The sequence below is a fragment of the Accipiter gentilis genome, chromosome 9 (genome assembly GCF_929443795.1).
Source record: "Accipiter gentilis chromosome 9, bAccGen1.1, whole genome shotgun sequence".
Taxonomy (NCBI): Eukaryota; Metazoa; Chordata; class Aves; order Accipitriformes; family Accipitridae; genus Astur; species Astur gentilis.
This window is the reverse complement of record NC_064888.1, coordinates 28,807,315-28,823,313: the sequence shown is the minus strand read 5'-3', so window position 1 is coordinate 28,823,313 and position 15,999 is coordinate 28,807,315. Positions and strand designations below refer to the sequence as shown.

The following is a 15,999-nucleotide window of genomic DNA, read 5'->3' as shown; positions in this document are numbered from 1 at the left end:
ATGTCCTCTTGTGATATTTTAATTGGGCTATGTGTCTAGTTAAAGGGGTCAGATTTGCAGTAAGAGGCATTTAATCCTCTGCAGAAATCCTCCTGGGCTCTCGCCAAACTCTTCTTATGGTACTTGGCACCTGGTTAAGTCTGGAACAGCTGGTTTAGAGCATGAAGTTCAGTTTGCTGCCTTTTGCACTTTTCCAGCTGCCCTGGTTGCAATCTGAGATTTAACTCCTTCAGTATCATGAGCCAGGACTTCTCCCTACATCCTGCAGCTGCTGGCAGAGGGATGTCCCAGTAATCTCAGGGTGTATGGAGCAAGCTTGATTAGTAGTGTACGTGACGTAGGGAAATGGCTCTGTCATGCAAACAGGAGTAAGAGCAACCTCCCTTTTGTCTTTATCATTGCTTGAAATAATTCTCTGCCTTCTGATAAAACTTCAAAGCCAGACAGTGTAAGCAGAAACCCTTCACTTTGCATATTAGTAATAATTTCCCCTCAGTGAGAATGATTTATGCTACTGTTTGCCTGTGGACTTTGCTTGCAACACACTGCCTCTCTCTGCTTTGCATTCTGTAGGAAAATGGTGGTCCTTTGGTTGACATCACCAGGTCACTGTGCCAGATTTAGTACAGGGCTGTCTGAGAGCATGACCAAGAGAGTTGGAACTTCTCTCTCTTAATCAAGGGGAAAAGTATTACAGGCATTGTGTAAGACTAGCATCACTTACACATGGTGAGAACTTCTGCACTTCAAATAGAAAAAAATAACCCTCTGCAATTGTACTATGCAACTTGGTGTCAGAAGTAGAGTAAGAAGTAGTTAAATATTATAGCAGTTAGGGAAGGATCTAAAATATGACTTGCAATGCTAAGAAAAATAAATGTCAAGATAGTGATAATGCTAAAGAGGAATACAATTACTTTTAGGCTTACATAGCACAAAATCCCTAGCTGACAGATAAATTGTGCTAGAATTTCAGGAATGTTGGCAGTGAACCTTAATGGAAGTCAAGTTTGGCAGCTGTGTGGGCAAGGCACAAGACTTACCTGGTCACATCGTTTTCTCCCAGCCATTAGCAGAGGGCACAAGACAGTGGAAGTGTGATTAAGAAAAGGCAGGTTACTAAGTCATCTTTCTGGGCGGCTTGGTGCTTTCTATGTTTGATTTTAATCCACTGTAAAATGCCAGACATTGTGTGTTGGCCTTCAGTAGAGGCTACCTCCTGATACAGAATTTGAAGTTTGTCATTCTTCAGTTGCAGGGAAACTTTTTTCCAGAAGACAACTCTGTGATTTCTAGTTTTGCAACTGCAGATGTAAGGACATGTGAAGTAGCTGAGAAATCAATATCTTTCTTCTGTTGGGAGGCTCCATGTATAAAAATTATTTAGGTTTTGTTTTAAGCCAGTAATTTCACCAGTGTAAGAGGACACAGCTACATAAGCATCACTGTCATTGTGCTGATTTCCGTCTGGTAGAAACTGATCCATCAAGTTTAATCCAATCACTTCAGTATCTTAGCCTCTAGGGCCAAAGTTCTTAATTGCTACAGACATGCATGGTATAGAAAAAAAGAAAAAAAAAAGGTAATTTAGAGCAAGAAAATAGAATCAGACTACATCATCTTGGGTTAATTTTTAAATGAGTGGTCAGTCTGCATGTGTGTATTCAAGCTCCAGTGTGTGCACACACGGGGATCTGATACTGGACTGTTTAGACAACAGCATTCTCTCTAGGAGATGGGGATTCAGGCTCACCTGCCTTCTGTACATCTTACAGCTCTGCCAGGACTTCAAGTGAATTAAAGGTTGAGATAATTGCAGACCTCCCTCTACTTCCAGAAGTTCTCTCAAAGCTATGGGAAGGAAGAGTCGTGGTAGTTTTGACTGTGTATACTTTGTAGTGAGTTTTTTTAGTTAGTTCTCAAGCCTTAAGAGTAGTTCTCTTACTATTTGGTCCTTTGACTATTTAAAGAAGTAGAAATCTGAGGACGTTATCAAATCTGGGAGGTACCCTTGGCACCAGTTCTGCTAGGAGATTCTGCTCTTACATAGCAGTTATCCCTTTTGCACATGAAGGCACAATCCCCACGTGGCTAGGGACATGATCATCTCTTCTAATCCCATTCAAATTCAGGTAAAACCTCAAACTGGGACCTGAATATACGGCCCGAATTTGTGTGATGCAGCCTCCCAGAGCTGCTGGCAATCTCAGGCTTGATGGCAAGGAATAGAAACACATGGTACAAAAGTTCCTGGCACAAGATTGCTCTTCAGACCTTTCTGCACCAGTTCATTTCTGGCATTGTCCATCCTGTTTACGGTCCTTGAGACACTTGCTGTGCTCTGACCAGCCAGAGTGCCTTTGGCTGACCTTTGCCATGGAGTTGCTTGCTCTGACCTTGACTGGTACTCACGTGAAAACTATTGGGATCTTCACAGATTCCTGAAAGATCGCCTTCACAGATCAAAGGATCACCTTGTGCTCCTCATTGGTCTCAAACATGTGCATAGACAAATGCTTTCCCAGTTCTATAGTGACAAGAGTTCTGTTCACTCCTCTGTTGTCCAAAGTGAGAGCAACTTCTCGTGCTAGGACAGCTGCAATCGTTATCCACAAACCTTGGGCACACATCCACTGGATCTGGATTATTCCCTGGGGGACCTCAGGAGTAAAATATGTGGGGACAGTTTATCTCTTTCTCTGTCTGTCCTTCAAGAAGAAGTGAAAGTGCTGCTGTGCTGCTTCGAGATGTGTCACCCAGAGAAATTGCACAAACTACCCATATTTCTCACTACTGTGAAGTTCATGTCAGTCTGAATGCTAATTGAATGAGCATTTAAGAACATTTGTGACTGGTTTCTTTCAGCTGTGTGTCAGGGAGCTGCAGCAGATACTGCTATTAAAAGATTCCTGTATGAGCAGGGAATGTCTCGGCCAGAGGTGGAACACCTCTGGACAACACATGTCAAAGAATTTCAGTTCTTATAGGGAAATAATCTTTCTTTTTCCATGCTAATTGGGAGTCATGTCAAAGAGCTGACAAAAGTATGGAAAGCACATAGACTTACTTCATAACTGTTTCAAGCATTTCTTAAGTATTTTTCAAGGTTGTGTAAGTATAAAAATTAATGTATTTTAATTTATTCTCCGTGCTAAAAATCCTTCACAAAGCCCAAAACTCTGGGATATTTACAGCTGAGAGAATAACGCATTGCTGGGTCTCTTACTGGGATACTGTGTACTGGTTTTGGTGCCAGAACTTGTTTAAAAAATTGGATTATTAGAACCAGTTAGCAGGGAGCCACAGGAATTATTTGAGAGCAAGAAGAAAATGCATTATAAAATAATAGAGTGCCCATTTTAGTTTATGCATAAGGTACCTAGATTACAGAGTAAATATACCTTCAGTGGGAGAAATGACAAATAAAAAGGGCTTGTTAATTCTTGTACCTTTCACTACTGTATTGGTGTCTTAATTTGTCTGATAGTAGTCTCCAAATCAGAAATAGGCATGTAGGGGTACAGAAAAGGGCGTGTGCCCTGTAAAGGTGATCTTACCAATTGGAACAAGCTGCCAAGGGGATTGGTAAGTCTCCCTCTCTTAACATCTTGAAATCAAGGCAGGATACTTTCATGAAAAATCAACTTCAGTAAAATAAAGTTATGAGGCTCACTGTGAAGATAACTGGGACATATCTGTGTTACTAGAGCAGTAGATACTAGACACAACTGGTCTTAAAATTTTTGGATTTCTGACTTATTTCCCATGTGATACTGTAACGTAACAGGGTCATGTTGAAAAGCACACATCCACTTAACAGCAGGAAAAGGAGTGATGAATGTAGTTTGTGTCCTTGTTGTTTCATCATAATCTTTATTTCCAAGTTTCCATTAACTACAAGCAAAGACCAAAATATTTCACTGCAATGATCAGGTATTAAAAAATTCTTAGTGCTGCTTTGTGCTCTCTTCCAGGCTGTGGGATATCGAGTGTGGGGCATGTTTACGAGTATTGGAAGGCCATGAAGAGTTGGTGAGATGCATACGCTTTGATAACAAGAGGATAGTCAGTGGGGCATATGATGGGTAAGGCTGTCAGTGCAAGTCAATACCTTGCATCTTCCTGTCTGTCTCTGTCTCACATCCCACTTTGCTGTATCTTCCTTATAAATATTAGACTTCTTGTCTGTCATACCAAGAGGACCTTTTCATGGCCAGAAGATCAGGCCCATGTTACAAAGTATACCTTTTTTTCTTCTTTTTAAATAAGTCAGTATGATTTGATTCATGTGGTCCAGTTCTTTAGCTTCTAAGAATACCTGACGACTCAAGCTGAAACCTCTTCTAGCTGAACCACTAGTAAGAACAAGCTTTCCCATCTGTGGTTACATCTTCTGGACCATTTTCCATTACAGACTAGGTGTCTACACTCCCACATGTTTGTCTTAGTTATTATCACCTGCTTTTTATGTGTTTTACCTTGTTGACAGCATATTTTTTTCTTCCATTAAGCTCTATAACCTTTACAAAGGGAAAATGCAAGAACCAGGTCGCAAGAGCAGAAGGATTGCTGTAATTTAGTGTTAGCTAAGCTGTACTAACAGTTAATGTTTTTCTGTGAGCCCTTGCTCTTTTTCTCTTTAACAGAGCCATGGTGTTTGTCCATTTTTTCACTACTAGGAAAATTAAAGTATGGGATCTTGTGGCTGCTTTGGACCCCCGTGCTCCAGCAGGGACCCTGTGCTTGCGAACCCTTGTGGTAAGAGCTTTTGGTAGAGGTGTCAGAGGAGTCAGAAAGGTATGCTTGATCAGGGCTATCTGAGCCATGAAAACTCAAGTCAGCGTAGCCCCAGTCTGCAGGATCTAGAAATCATTTCTAGGAGTCTGGCTTTTTTGGCTGTGCAACTTTTTTTTTAATGTTGCAAACTATAAAGCATTAGAAGTTAGAACCTGTGGAGTTTTCATTCATTTTTTAACAGCTTTGTTCTGGATTTGGAGTTAATAATTAAATCCATTTTTGAGACTTGTCCTTGAAATCCATGTGCCAGTAGGTTTACTTTAACCTGTGTGTACCTGATGATGTAGTAGTAAGTTGTCTAAATTGTTGACATGAAACATCTTAAAGAAAAGTAGTACATTCCAAATTTGAGGAACAAGAACACCCTTGGGATTGCTTTTTACTGGCTTTTGGGTGTTTAAGAAAAAAGCAGGTAAAGACTGGAACAGGCAGTGATATTGCCTCATCCTTAAACAGCAGCTACTACTTTCACGCCATCTATTGGTATTTAGTGCAGGTCTGATGATGGTGTGGTTAAAATGTCATTGTGTGAGTGTTAACAACATTCACAGTCATGCTTAACAGTGGCTCTGCACTGGTCTTATAATAATGTGGGCAAGTTGTGAGAAAAATGCCAGTACACCCAAGGTCATGGGATGGTTCCTATAAGCATTCCTCCATCACACTCGCCCCAAAAACCTTGCAGTGTTGCTGGGGATAGAGGAAGATTTCAACCCAGTACCAAATTCTCATTGAAAAAGAACTGCTAAATGTATTTATTTTTTAGCTAAGAAGTGTTTGAGTTGGTATACATTAGACCTTTTCCTGCTGTGGCAAGTGACTGTAGTCTGTGCTCTAAAACCAAGATCATACCAAGGCTGTCTGGTTCTTTAAAAGTGTGGTTTCCTCTCACCAGCTGAGCTGTGCTAGCTGACCTTCTGCACATTCATCAACCACCTGAATTGCTACTGTTGCTGTAGATTTCGCTAAGTATTTTACTTCACCTTTGGTGCAAGCTGGGAGGGTTACTGTGACTCAGCTGACAGCCAGTAGATCATTAAGCCATGATAACTCTTTTCCAATCATGTATTTGGACCATAAGCTGCGGAGTAAGAATCTGTGAGAGCCTTGGATGCCTGCAGGTACTATGTTGAAAAACCTTCTTGTTAGCCAAATAGAACCGCAAATAGTTTCGTGGCTGAAATCCAAAAAACCCCTTTGTCATCAGCCACCCAGTTCCAAACTATGGAACAACTCTGTGCCCATGAGCACATATCCTGAGAGTCTAACACTTCAGCTTGGTATTAGTAGCGTTCCTGCTCCAGCCTGAGACAAATGTGTGCCTAGTAACCTGTAGACTTAATTTAACTGGTGTGATTTCCTCTGCATTTTCCAGCAGTGGACAGCCAAAGTGCCCCAGCTAATTATATTATAAATCAGAAGCGGTGGGATGGAAACACTGTAGGAATCTCAACACATGGATACTCATAAATCCCCATTTGATAGCAATGGAGAGGGCCAAAAGAGGGGGGGGCAGAGGAAGAAGCTGTTGTGGTGCTTTTAGGACTTTTCATGTTTATGACAACAGGACGTCCTAATACCCGCTTACCCATGGTTTGGTTTGTTGTTTTTTTCTCTTCCCTTGGCCTCCAAAATTAAACCTGGCTGCACAATGAACATCGTGAGTCTCCTGCTGCTCGTGTTCAATTTTCAAACAGTAGGAGGAAAGTGCACGGATAACAAATGCTCACTGCATGCCAGGTCCCTTCCAGTTTTGTCTTCCGTTAGCTAGAACGGCGGCCACATGAATTTGACAGAAGCTTTCCAGGCACAGAATAAGCACACAGTTCAGCTTTCCTTACAAGCTAAAGAGTCCAGGTCCTTGTGGCCTGAACTTAAGATGTGAATTCTGCTTATTGCCACTGCAATAGCAAAGGGCAGGTGCTATGTGGAACTTCAAGGGCAACCTTACTTAGCCCATAGTGACTGGGAGAAAAAAGGGAATTTTGGATATGGTTTTTCAAAGTACCTCTTTCTCGGTGTCTCTGTGAGCAATCCCTCAGAGGATCTGACTGTTGTAGTGATATTTTTTAGCACGAACTTCTTTACTTCACTGCTACAACACAGACTCTGGAAAAACATTTCTTTTTGGAATAGGTGGGAAGACAAACATATAAGGTGTTTCTAAGACAAATTTGAGTTATAGTTAGAAGATCAGAAAGGTTCCAATGATTAGACCTTTTTTAAAGTTTATCTTAAAAATAGAATCTGACTTCTGTGTGTGTGTATTTTCAGTTAATTTTAAGATTCAGAGATCCACTTTAAAGCAGCTGTTGCACTTTGCAACCAAGCTGTATTTTTGTAGCCCTGTGCCATAAGACAGAGGCTTCCCATTAGTAGCTAACAATTTGCTTTTGTCTAAATGTTTCAGAAACCTGTATTGTCAGTATTAAAGTATTTTAAGACATGTTTTTTACCTGACCCTAAGCCCCTTACAACACGTGAGCACTAAAGAGAAATAGGTATTAATGGAAGAGATGGGGCTCACCCTAGTTGCATGGTTTCTATTCCCTTCTGACTGAGGCCACTGCTTACTCTTGCAGCAGTGTAAGCACCAAGAAAAAAGAGGCAACACAAAAGGGAAAGCGTAGTGGATTTGCTCTGTGATATCTAGGATCTTGCTGTTACCTCCTGTTAATTACAGTCTGAACTCTTGCCAAATTGTCATGCCATTTCTGCTCAGCCTCAGAGCAGAATGTGAACTGCCTATAAAGAATGCCCTTTCTAGTTCATATTTTTAGAACTGCTTAAGAGGAATTATTATTTTGTCACTGGACTTTACAAGACGGTCCTTAGTGTCCTCCAGTATTAAGCTCTTTCCTCTTCAGCAGTGGCACTGGTGCAGTGTCTTGAATGCAAAATTCTCATGTCTCCCCCCATAACCTACTACATCTGGGAATGCTGTGATTTCAGGAAGGAGTTTTGCTATGGAACAAGGAAGACAGTGCTCCTATCAGCCTCACCAGAGTGAATTGCGTGGTGGAGGGAGCTTAGTTTGTCCTGCACAGCGTGTGTCCAATATTGGGATTTAAGGAGTAATGAGATAACTGTAATGTTGACTTCCTGCAAGCCAAGTACTCGGATATGGCAAGCCCTTTTCACTGAAAGAGAGCTTAATTTACACTATGTGATGGTGATGCACAGTGTGTCATGTGGGGTTTACTGAGAAATGAATGTGACAAGCCCAAGTTCATCTTCCCTGCTTCATCCCAGGTGCCAGCAAGTTCACAAAGTAATATGCTGTGTCTTCCACTTGCATTTAGGAGCATTCTGGAAGAGTCTTTCGACTTCAGTTTGATGAGTTCCAGATCGTCAGCAGCTCACATGATGACACCATCCTTATCTGGGATTTTCTGAATGACCCAGCTGCCCAAGCAGAATCCACTCGTTCCCCATCCAGAACATACACCTACATCTCAAGATAAATAACACTACACTGTACCTCACACTCGCACAGGTAAAAAAAAACTAAAAAAATAAAATGAGGCTCAAAGGTGACACTGGATGTAGTGTGAGCATGCTGCTTGAATAACTAGCTGGGTCTATCAATATTTCTCATCTTGGTTGGACAGTAATTACAGTGTCCTGTAAAAGGACAGGAATGAGTTTGATAGCCTAGAATAGGGACTTTATTTTAGGATTTGTGGCATGTGGCACCTGTGAGTTCCCCTGAAGAACTCCTCCTCCTCCTCTGTCTATCATCATCAATAATTAAATCAGCTATCACTGCTGTCCAGAAGGAGGAAGGGTTTCTGCAGAGCAAGTAGAGCAGCTGCTGCCTAACAAGGGGATGCAGATGGCCTGACCCTGGGCAGTTGTCACCAGGCAGGAGGGTTTTGCCAAGAAGCGTCAGCTTTATTCCCTCCCTCTGAAGTGGTGACCATTCTTCTCACTCTGCAGCAAGCTGATTCAAGAGAACAGTTTGGCTAGGGGAGGAGACACTGAAGCACAAGCCCAGGCAAATTTGATCGAGATGCATCAACGTGCAAAGTCATTTACTGATAGGGGCTAGCCCTTGTTCTCTCTAGCATAGCGCAGGTGTTAAATTGTTCGTATCAGATCCTGGCTGGTTTGCTTGTCACCTTACCCTTTTGTCTTGGACAGCACAGTGTGGGGAGGACTAATGTTTCATATGTTTGGGTCAGTTGTAGAGTGGATTTGATGTATATGAGTGGAGCGGGATAGCATGATTGCCGACTTTGGTGGGTACATGCATGATTACTGTTAATATCTTGAGAAAAATGGCAGAAAGGCTGACAGGCTTCTGCAAATGTCCACAGTGACATTTTCCCATGAAAATGCACTGCCATGGGGCACATCCTGTATTCTGTCTGTTTGATCAGTAAATGTATGGTGATGCTCCGGAAGCTGTCAGATCAGCCGTCTTGATTTTCTCAAACACTCTGGTTAATCAGATGTTCTTTTAAATCATTAAAAGGTTTAGTACGAATGGGGTTTGTTTGGTTTGTTCTGTTTTTTGTTCCCAGGACTCATTTAAGCTGCAGTATTTAAATTACCTGCCAATGCCAGGACAAAAGAACTATCCACGTAACCAATACTTGCTGAAGAGAGAGGCTCTCAGACTTGTTTCTGGAACAAAGTTGGCATGCGGTTGATCTCGGACAGGGTCTACTCAGCGCGGCTGACTGCTAAAGTGCTGCTATATCAGAAGATAACTTTTATCTTTCATGAACAGTTAACATTTTTAAACCTTGCCATCCCTTTCCTCCCTCGTCCCCCTCTTCCTGTTCACTCCTCTTCCCTTTACCCTATTTGGTTCCCCTCCAAACCCAGTCACAGATGTCCTATGAATATATTTAAGATGTTGCCAGAATGTGTTGCTTCGCTGTTAAGCAGAAGACTTATAGCGCAGTGCATCCTGCTGAGAGAGTCATTGCAAGGTGGGTGGGGAGGAGGCTGCTACTCTCAGACTGAAATTAATATCCATTGCTAGGCCTTTGAAAAAGCATTCAGCTCTGAAGAGCAACAGAAACACTTAGAACAGCCAGACCAGGCCCCCCCAACTTCCCTGTGGCTTTTGGCTGTTTTGACTGCAGACCTATTTTTTGTGGAGAGAGGACCCTTGAAATTTGACTATTACGAGCCAATTCCATCTCTTTCCTCTCCTGCCTGCTATGCTAACCCTTTGGAAGCTGGATGTGTATCGTAGTCTCCCTTAACATCTGCTTGGCTGGGGAATGCTAGTCGATGAAAAGTTAAACTCTCTTCTGCCAAAGTCCCAAGCATGATGGACTGGGGCTGAGATCCCACCCACCCCTGCCCCAGGTAAAATGTTGGCCCAGGGCAGTATTTCACTAGCAAAGGGATTGTCTGTACCATCTTCTCCTTCTGTTCTCCCTGAAGACAGTGTATTTCTGATGGCTTACAAATCATGCTGTAGGAAGTTTGAGGCTAGGGTGAGGAGGAAAGCTGGACATTGCTCCTTTCTTTCCATTCCTTCTCCCCTGAGGCTGTAGCTGGGTGCTGAAAGAGGGAGCTGCTAAAAACCTTGCAGAGGTCTCAAGATCGAGCCACCCTAGAGTGGAGACACTACACAAACACTCTGGCCGTGACAATAAGACTTTGCTCATGTGAATGAGCAAATACACAGTCCCCTGGTGATGTCAGATGGATAAAATAAGTATGGCCATGAGTACAATCAGTACAGTTAGCAGTGGCTCCAGGCTAGTTCTGCAGCATTTCTGGGGCTGGCCTTGCTAGAAGGCCTTTGGAGGAAGAGCCTTTGGTGTGCTTCTCTAACCCAAGTGCATGCTGCATTGCAGTTTAGGGACACAGGACGATTAGTCCCTTTGCTGATAGCTGAGCTGGATCTTTGCTTTCTAGCTGAGCCTTTTGCAAATTGCCATTGTTTAGAAGATAAAAAAAACCCTAAAGAAGAAGGACATGAGAGACAATTCTGCATGTCTCTGAACTAGACAGAGAGGTCTGGGGGAAAATGGCTCTTTTTACAGAGCTGGAAGGAATTGCAGCAGGCCTGCGTTTGGATCAGAAAAGACTGTGTAAGTCAGTCCCTGGCTGTTCCAGGTTTGGGCCCAGATCTTCCACTGCAGGTCTTGAATAACCTCCACTGCCTTAGTGGGGAGTGGCTCCGATCCCACAGTAGGAAATCGGGATCCTTTGTCTCTGGACTGGGGGCTGGAGGAGTTTTAAACAGGCTTTGTTAGCACCTTCTAAACTTGGATCTTCATAGATGGGAAATTTTTTTAAGCTATTCTCATCAATTTCACTTTGCTGGGGAAGCAGTTGCATTGTTTCTAATTGCTTGGGATGTGCTTTTTCCACCGATTACATTTTGCAAGGAGCTAGGCCAAGAGTCCCCAAAGAGCAGTCCAGAGGGCTTAAATCATTTTGGTGACAGCTAAGACAGACAAGAAGGTGATGGAGTTATGGAGGAAGGGAAAGCTAGTGCTTGGGGAGTACCTAGTACAGTTCCTGAAGCACATGGGCAGCAGTGTTGAGCACTCAGCTCCCTGTATTTTCCCTGAGCCTAGAAACTACATTAGTTCTAAAGAGCGTCTCAGAGCACATGGTGACACTCCTGTTTTCTGTTTGAACTATTACTGTAAAAGAGTCAAACAGTTCAACAACTGAGCTCTGTTCAGGTAACACTGACAGTGTGACTTACGTATGCAGAGTCATAAAAGTTCCAAGTCACAATGATAAGTTCATCCACAACTAATTTTGGCAATACTTTTAAGTCTAGGAAGGCTGTTTTGGATTTCAGGCAGCTCTACATATCAGGCGTACTGCAGTCCCAAAGCTAAAATGGCAAGGGAGCAGAGAGAATCAAAGTTTATATCCCAAACTTTGCTGAATTGAAGTTCCGAGTCTTATTCTTACTGTTATTTGAACACTGTTCCTCTAAGTTTGGTTATTACAAGATCTGCAGCGTGGTTGCATATCAGCAGCTGTTTATATGACCTTGGCTGCAGATTTAATAGTTATTTTCGTCAGTTTGGTCATCCTCTGTCTTTTACATTTAGGTTATTGTAGAAAACAATGATCTGTTACTCCAGCCTCTGAAGGCTGCAGAACTTCCTAATATTTTAATTGCATCTTTGTGGCCAACACCTACAAGAATGCATTTTATTTTACTAGTTGAGAGAATTTGGGAGAACTGGAAGACTGGCTGGCCAAACACAGAGACAACACCATTGCAGATTGTCCTTGGTTGTCATAGCCCTGCTGCTTCATGCTGCTATTCTGTAACTTCTAAGCACTGTTGGGTCTTCAAGTGGTACCATAGTTTGAACTCTGCTATATAGAACTGTTTAAGGTACAGTTAGTGAGCAACAGCTGAAATCCATTTGCGGCACATGGTAAGAACAGTGTCTTTACCCTCAAGAAAGGACTGTGTCTGGGTACTTCATACAGAACCGCAGAAGGGCAAGCATTCCTACCCCACTCCCTGAGTTGTACAAATTTTCTCATAGCTAAGAAGGAAACTGAAGTTAACTGATCTAACTTGAACTTGAAACTGCCACAGCCTGACATTTGGTGGTGTTTATTGTGCACCAATGTCAGAAGAAAGTGGCTTTTTCAAACTCCCCCCCACCCACCCACCTTTAGTGTGTGCGTGTGAGTGTGCAAGAGTGCATGTGAGAGAGAGGTTTCAGCATGAACTGGATGGATAATCCCTCAGCCAGATTGGAGTAATTGCAGAGTTTATAATGAAAAGAACTAGAATGTGTCTGCTGAAAGGAGATAAAAAAGGGCTGGAAGTGTCTGTGGGCTTTAAGTGTTGCACATCGCTTTGAAATGAAATGAAATACCTCTGCTGCATAGAGATCGGCACTTCTCCCACAAGTAGGAAGCTCACATTAGCCTTCCCCTTGGACTCTGGGATGGAAAGTACTGGAGGTGTGGGACATTCAGAGCAGGACAATCCGTTATGGCCACACCGTCTCCTGCTTGTGATTCCTTTGCGACAGGGCACATTTTTGCTGCAAGTATTTCTCATCCTCAGAGGAATACAGCTTGCTTTAAAATATGCAAATTAAAATGGCATGAAGGAATTACTTCTGTGGCTGTCTCCTCTGGGGCAGCCCCCTCTGCTCCCCATTAACGTTCAGGGACAGACATATCCGCTGTTGGAATGGAAGGATTCAGGTGACAAGTTGAGAAGTCTACGATCATCAGAAACGTTGAAATGCTTTACACTTGTTTCTAAACTGGAAGCTGACTTGGACCACCATGCTCTATCTACCCACCACCTGCTCCTGCTCCAAAGGACCCTATTTTCTTTTTCTTAATTTTTTTTTGAACACTGAAAAAGCTGGAGAGTATCATGTGCATTTCTCCACTTCCAGGTATGTGTTTCCTGCCCCTGCCAAATGTTCCTTTCTCAGTCTGAGCAGAGCTCCAGGCTTGGTTCTGAGTTTTTTGGCATCCCAGCTCCAATGGGAAGCACATCTCCAGGTTGGGCTCTTTGCCTAACTTTGTTAGCTTCCTTTAACACCATTTTAGATCTGCCTTTTGTGGCTGTTGATTCCTAAATCCACTCAAGGGGGGGAATATTTGTGTTTGATAAATCACAAATACTAGCAGCTCTTCCTAGCTAGAGAAGTGGGAATTGTGAGAGGAAAAGGAGGAGACAACCCAAGTGGTTGAAAGCTAGGAGGGGGTGCGGGGATGGAGATGGATCTCCACAGAAGTGGGGACAATGCTGAAAATAGATCTCTTGGCTTGTGTAGTTGACTCGGAAGAATAGAGGTTTTCTCTGAGAACATCAAAAGTCATCAGGAGGTAATCAAGTAAGGCCTCCAACTGTTGAACTTGTCGGTTGATGCCCCTTTTAGGTTGCATGGGGGCATAAGGAGAAGGGGATGGTCTAAACTACACTTGCCAAGAGAAGAATGCCATGGTCTCCAAGTGGCATGCATGATGCATCTGACATGCTGAGCCTTGCCCTACTGTTGTTCCCCCCAAAGCAGTAAGCAGCAGCTTCCCAGAAAGAGGGGGGAACAGCAAGTGACCCAGCTGTCCCCAAAGGAGATCTCCATATGAAATCCCTCCATCCTTCTGCTGGCAAATCCCTACCGGATTGATTGGCATGAGGGGGCCACAGTCTTTCTGTCCCCACATTTAATTCAGAGACTCGCAGAAGCAGCAGGTCCCTTGGGCGCGTGCCTTCTCCACAACCTCAGCAGCAGATGGAGAGCAACGGCTGCCCGCTGAGGCTGAGCATTTGGCTTCCCCTCCATTCCCTCTCACCCCATTTTTTTTTTAAATGAGGTGTAGCCAAACTACTGGCAAATCCCAAAGCGTCTCTCCTAGTGTGAGCCTTGGCACACTGCTAGAAAAAATCGTCGTTTGTCTTGTCATAAAACTCTTCTTGTGACTTTGTGCTTGTACCCAAAGACCGCTGGGCTTCCACATTTGTTGTCCAGCAGATATCCCATGGGAGTTGGCAACACTGTCTAATCCTTAGTCATGGTAAGCTGATATTGTCAAAATCAGAGGGATGTTGATGTACATGGATGTACGACAAGCCCTTTAGATACTGTAGCTAAATCCTAAATAGGTCCCTTTTTTTAATAGCCTATCACCCTAAAAGATACCCTGATTTCTGCTCAAGCAGGAGCCAAGTGCAGCTGTGGCCAGAAAATCAGCATGAAATACCAGTCTTCATCACAAGACACCTGTATGATGAATAACACTTTGTTGCCTTTACAGGTAAAGTGTTTTAATCTGTTGGCACTCAAGCACTGGTTTACGTCTGAGCAAAGCTCCATGTGCAGGAGGAAGGCAGGCCAGCCTGTCCTGGGCTATTTGCAGTGGCTTTTACAAGGAGCTAGCTGTGAGAATCTGGGGACAATTCAGTGTGAAAATCTGGAGCTGCTTTTGAGCGTAAAACTTTGCTTTCAGCTACTTTGTCTTTATCATGCAAGGCATTACAGGGCTCAGCCTAGCCACATTTTAGCATGGCAGAAAAATAATATGGACCTCAGCAAAGTGTAACAACCGATTTCTCCCAGTGATTTTACATCACTATGTTTAGAAGAGCTGCATGCCTGCCAGGCCAGCCTATGCTGCATCACTCCTGCCTGCTCAGGCTGTGGTGGATGTGGAAGTGGGAGAGGTGAGAAGGAACATGTTTTCTCCAGAGTTTTCTGTTTGTTACTCTGCTATATTTGTTATCTGGATTCTTAAGTAATGAGTGCTTTGAATTTTGTGATTATGTTACGGTGATGTGTAGTTAATGTACTAATGTTCACTTGAGCTAGGATCATGGTAACAGTGTGGTTTTTTTTTTTTTTAACTGTTCAGAAAATAACTTAAATACAAATACAAAGATTAAGCTGTGAATCTCTCCTGTTTTCCTTTTGGGGTGAAGGACATTCAAAATATCAAGCCTGTATCTTCCTTGAGCCCCATGTATGTGACTCATACTTCTGCTACACGTGCGCTGTATACGATGTTTGCAGCATGAACACCTGGAAGTGCTGCGGCCATAAGGTGGACCGCTTTGCCCCAAGGCCTGGGTAGGTGCAGCTTCACAGAACACACAGAGTCTGCGGTAGCCAGTCCCACCCCAGAGCTGCCACTCACTGATGAATGCAGCATAAAAGACTGTGCTGGCAGTCAGAAAAAACACTTATTCCTAAAACCACAGCATACTTTTTAATTAACAAACTCTCCATTCATAGCTGATGGCCTCTGGCTGGGGCAAATGAGTCAGCCCTGTAAGCCAGAGAATGGATGTGACTGACACAGAAGAGCTGGAGCCATCCTGCCCATTAAAAAAGTGTGGGGGAGAAGCTATAAAGACTTTGTGGTTTTCTGGGTACTGTTGCAAGATCCTGGTAGGAGAAGCACAAATTTGTTTTATAAGCTAATCAGAATCCTGCTGTTCAATAATGAGTGAGTAATTGACATATCTCAGCACCGCCATGCAGCTCCATTGCTGGGGATGCTGTCATGCTTACAGCTCGCCCGAATTTTTACGCAAGCACCCTTGCCCTCAGAATACCTTTCTCTTAAAAATGCTCCTCGGATAGCAGCCTTGGATCTTTCCGTTTTACTTAACAGCCCCTTTTAAAACAAAGGCCACTGCAGTTTTAAGATCCTGACTCCTGGGGTGGTCAGAAAACAAACAAACCCCGCGCTCCTGCCGTCTCTCTCCCTGCTGGCTCCATTCTT

At 43.2% G+C, this 15,999-nt stretch overlaps 1 protein-coding gene across 8 annotated transcripts in view; it reads left to right on the top strand.

Moving 5' to 3' along the window:
• The window catches only part of BTRC (beta-transducin repeat containing E3 ubiquitin protein ligase), a 123,499-nt gene extending 108,346 nt beyond the window's left edge, over window positions 1-15,153 (top strand). For all 8 annotated transcript variants that reach the window (XM_049809916.1, XM_049809923.1, XM_049809922.1 and 5 more), the window contains 4 exons: window positions 3,975-4,085; window positions 4,680-4,758; window positions 8,100-8,293; window positions 9,324-15,153. In XM_049809916.1, the coding sequence (XP_049665873.1) occupies window positions 3,975-4,085; window positions 4,680-4,758; window positions 8,100-8,261 (352 nt within the window). In that variant the 3' untranslated portion in view covers window positions 8,262-8,293; window positions 9,324-15,153. The remainder of the gene's footprint in view (window positions 1-3,974; window positions 4,086-4,679; window positions 4,759-8,099; window positions 8,294-9,323) is intronic.
• Window positions 15,154-15,999: the final 846 nt, after the last annotated feature.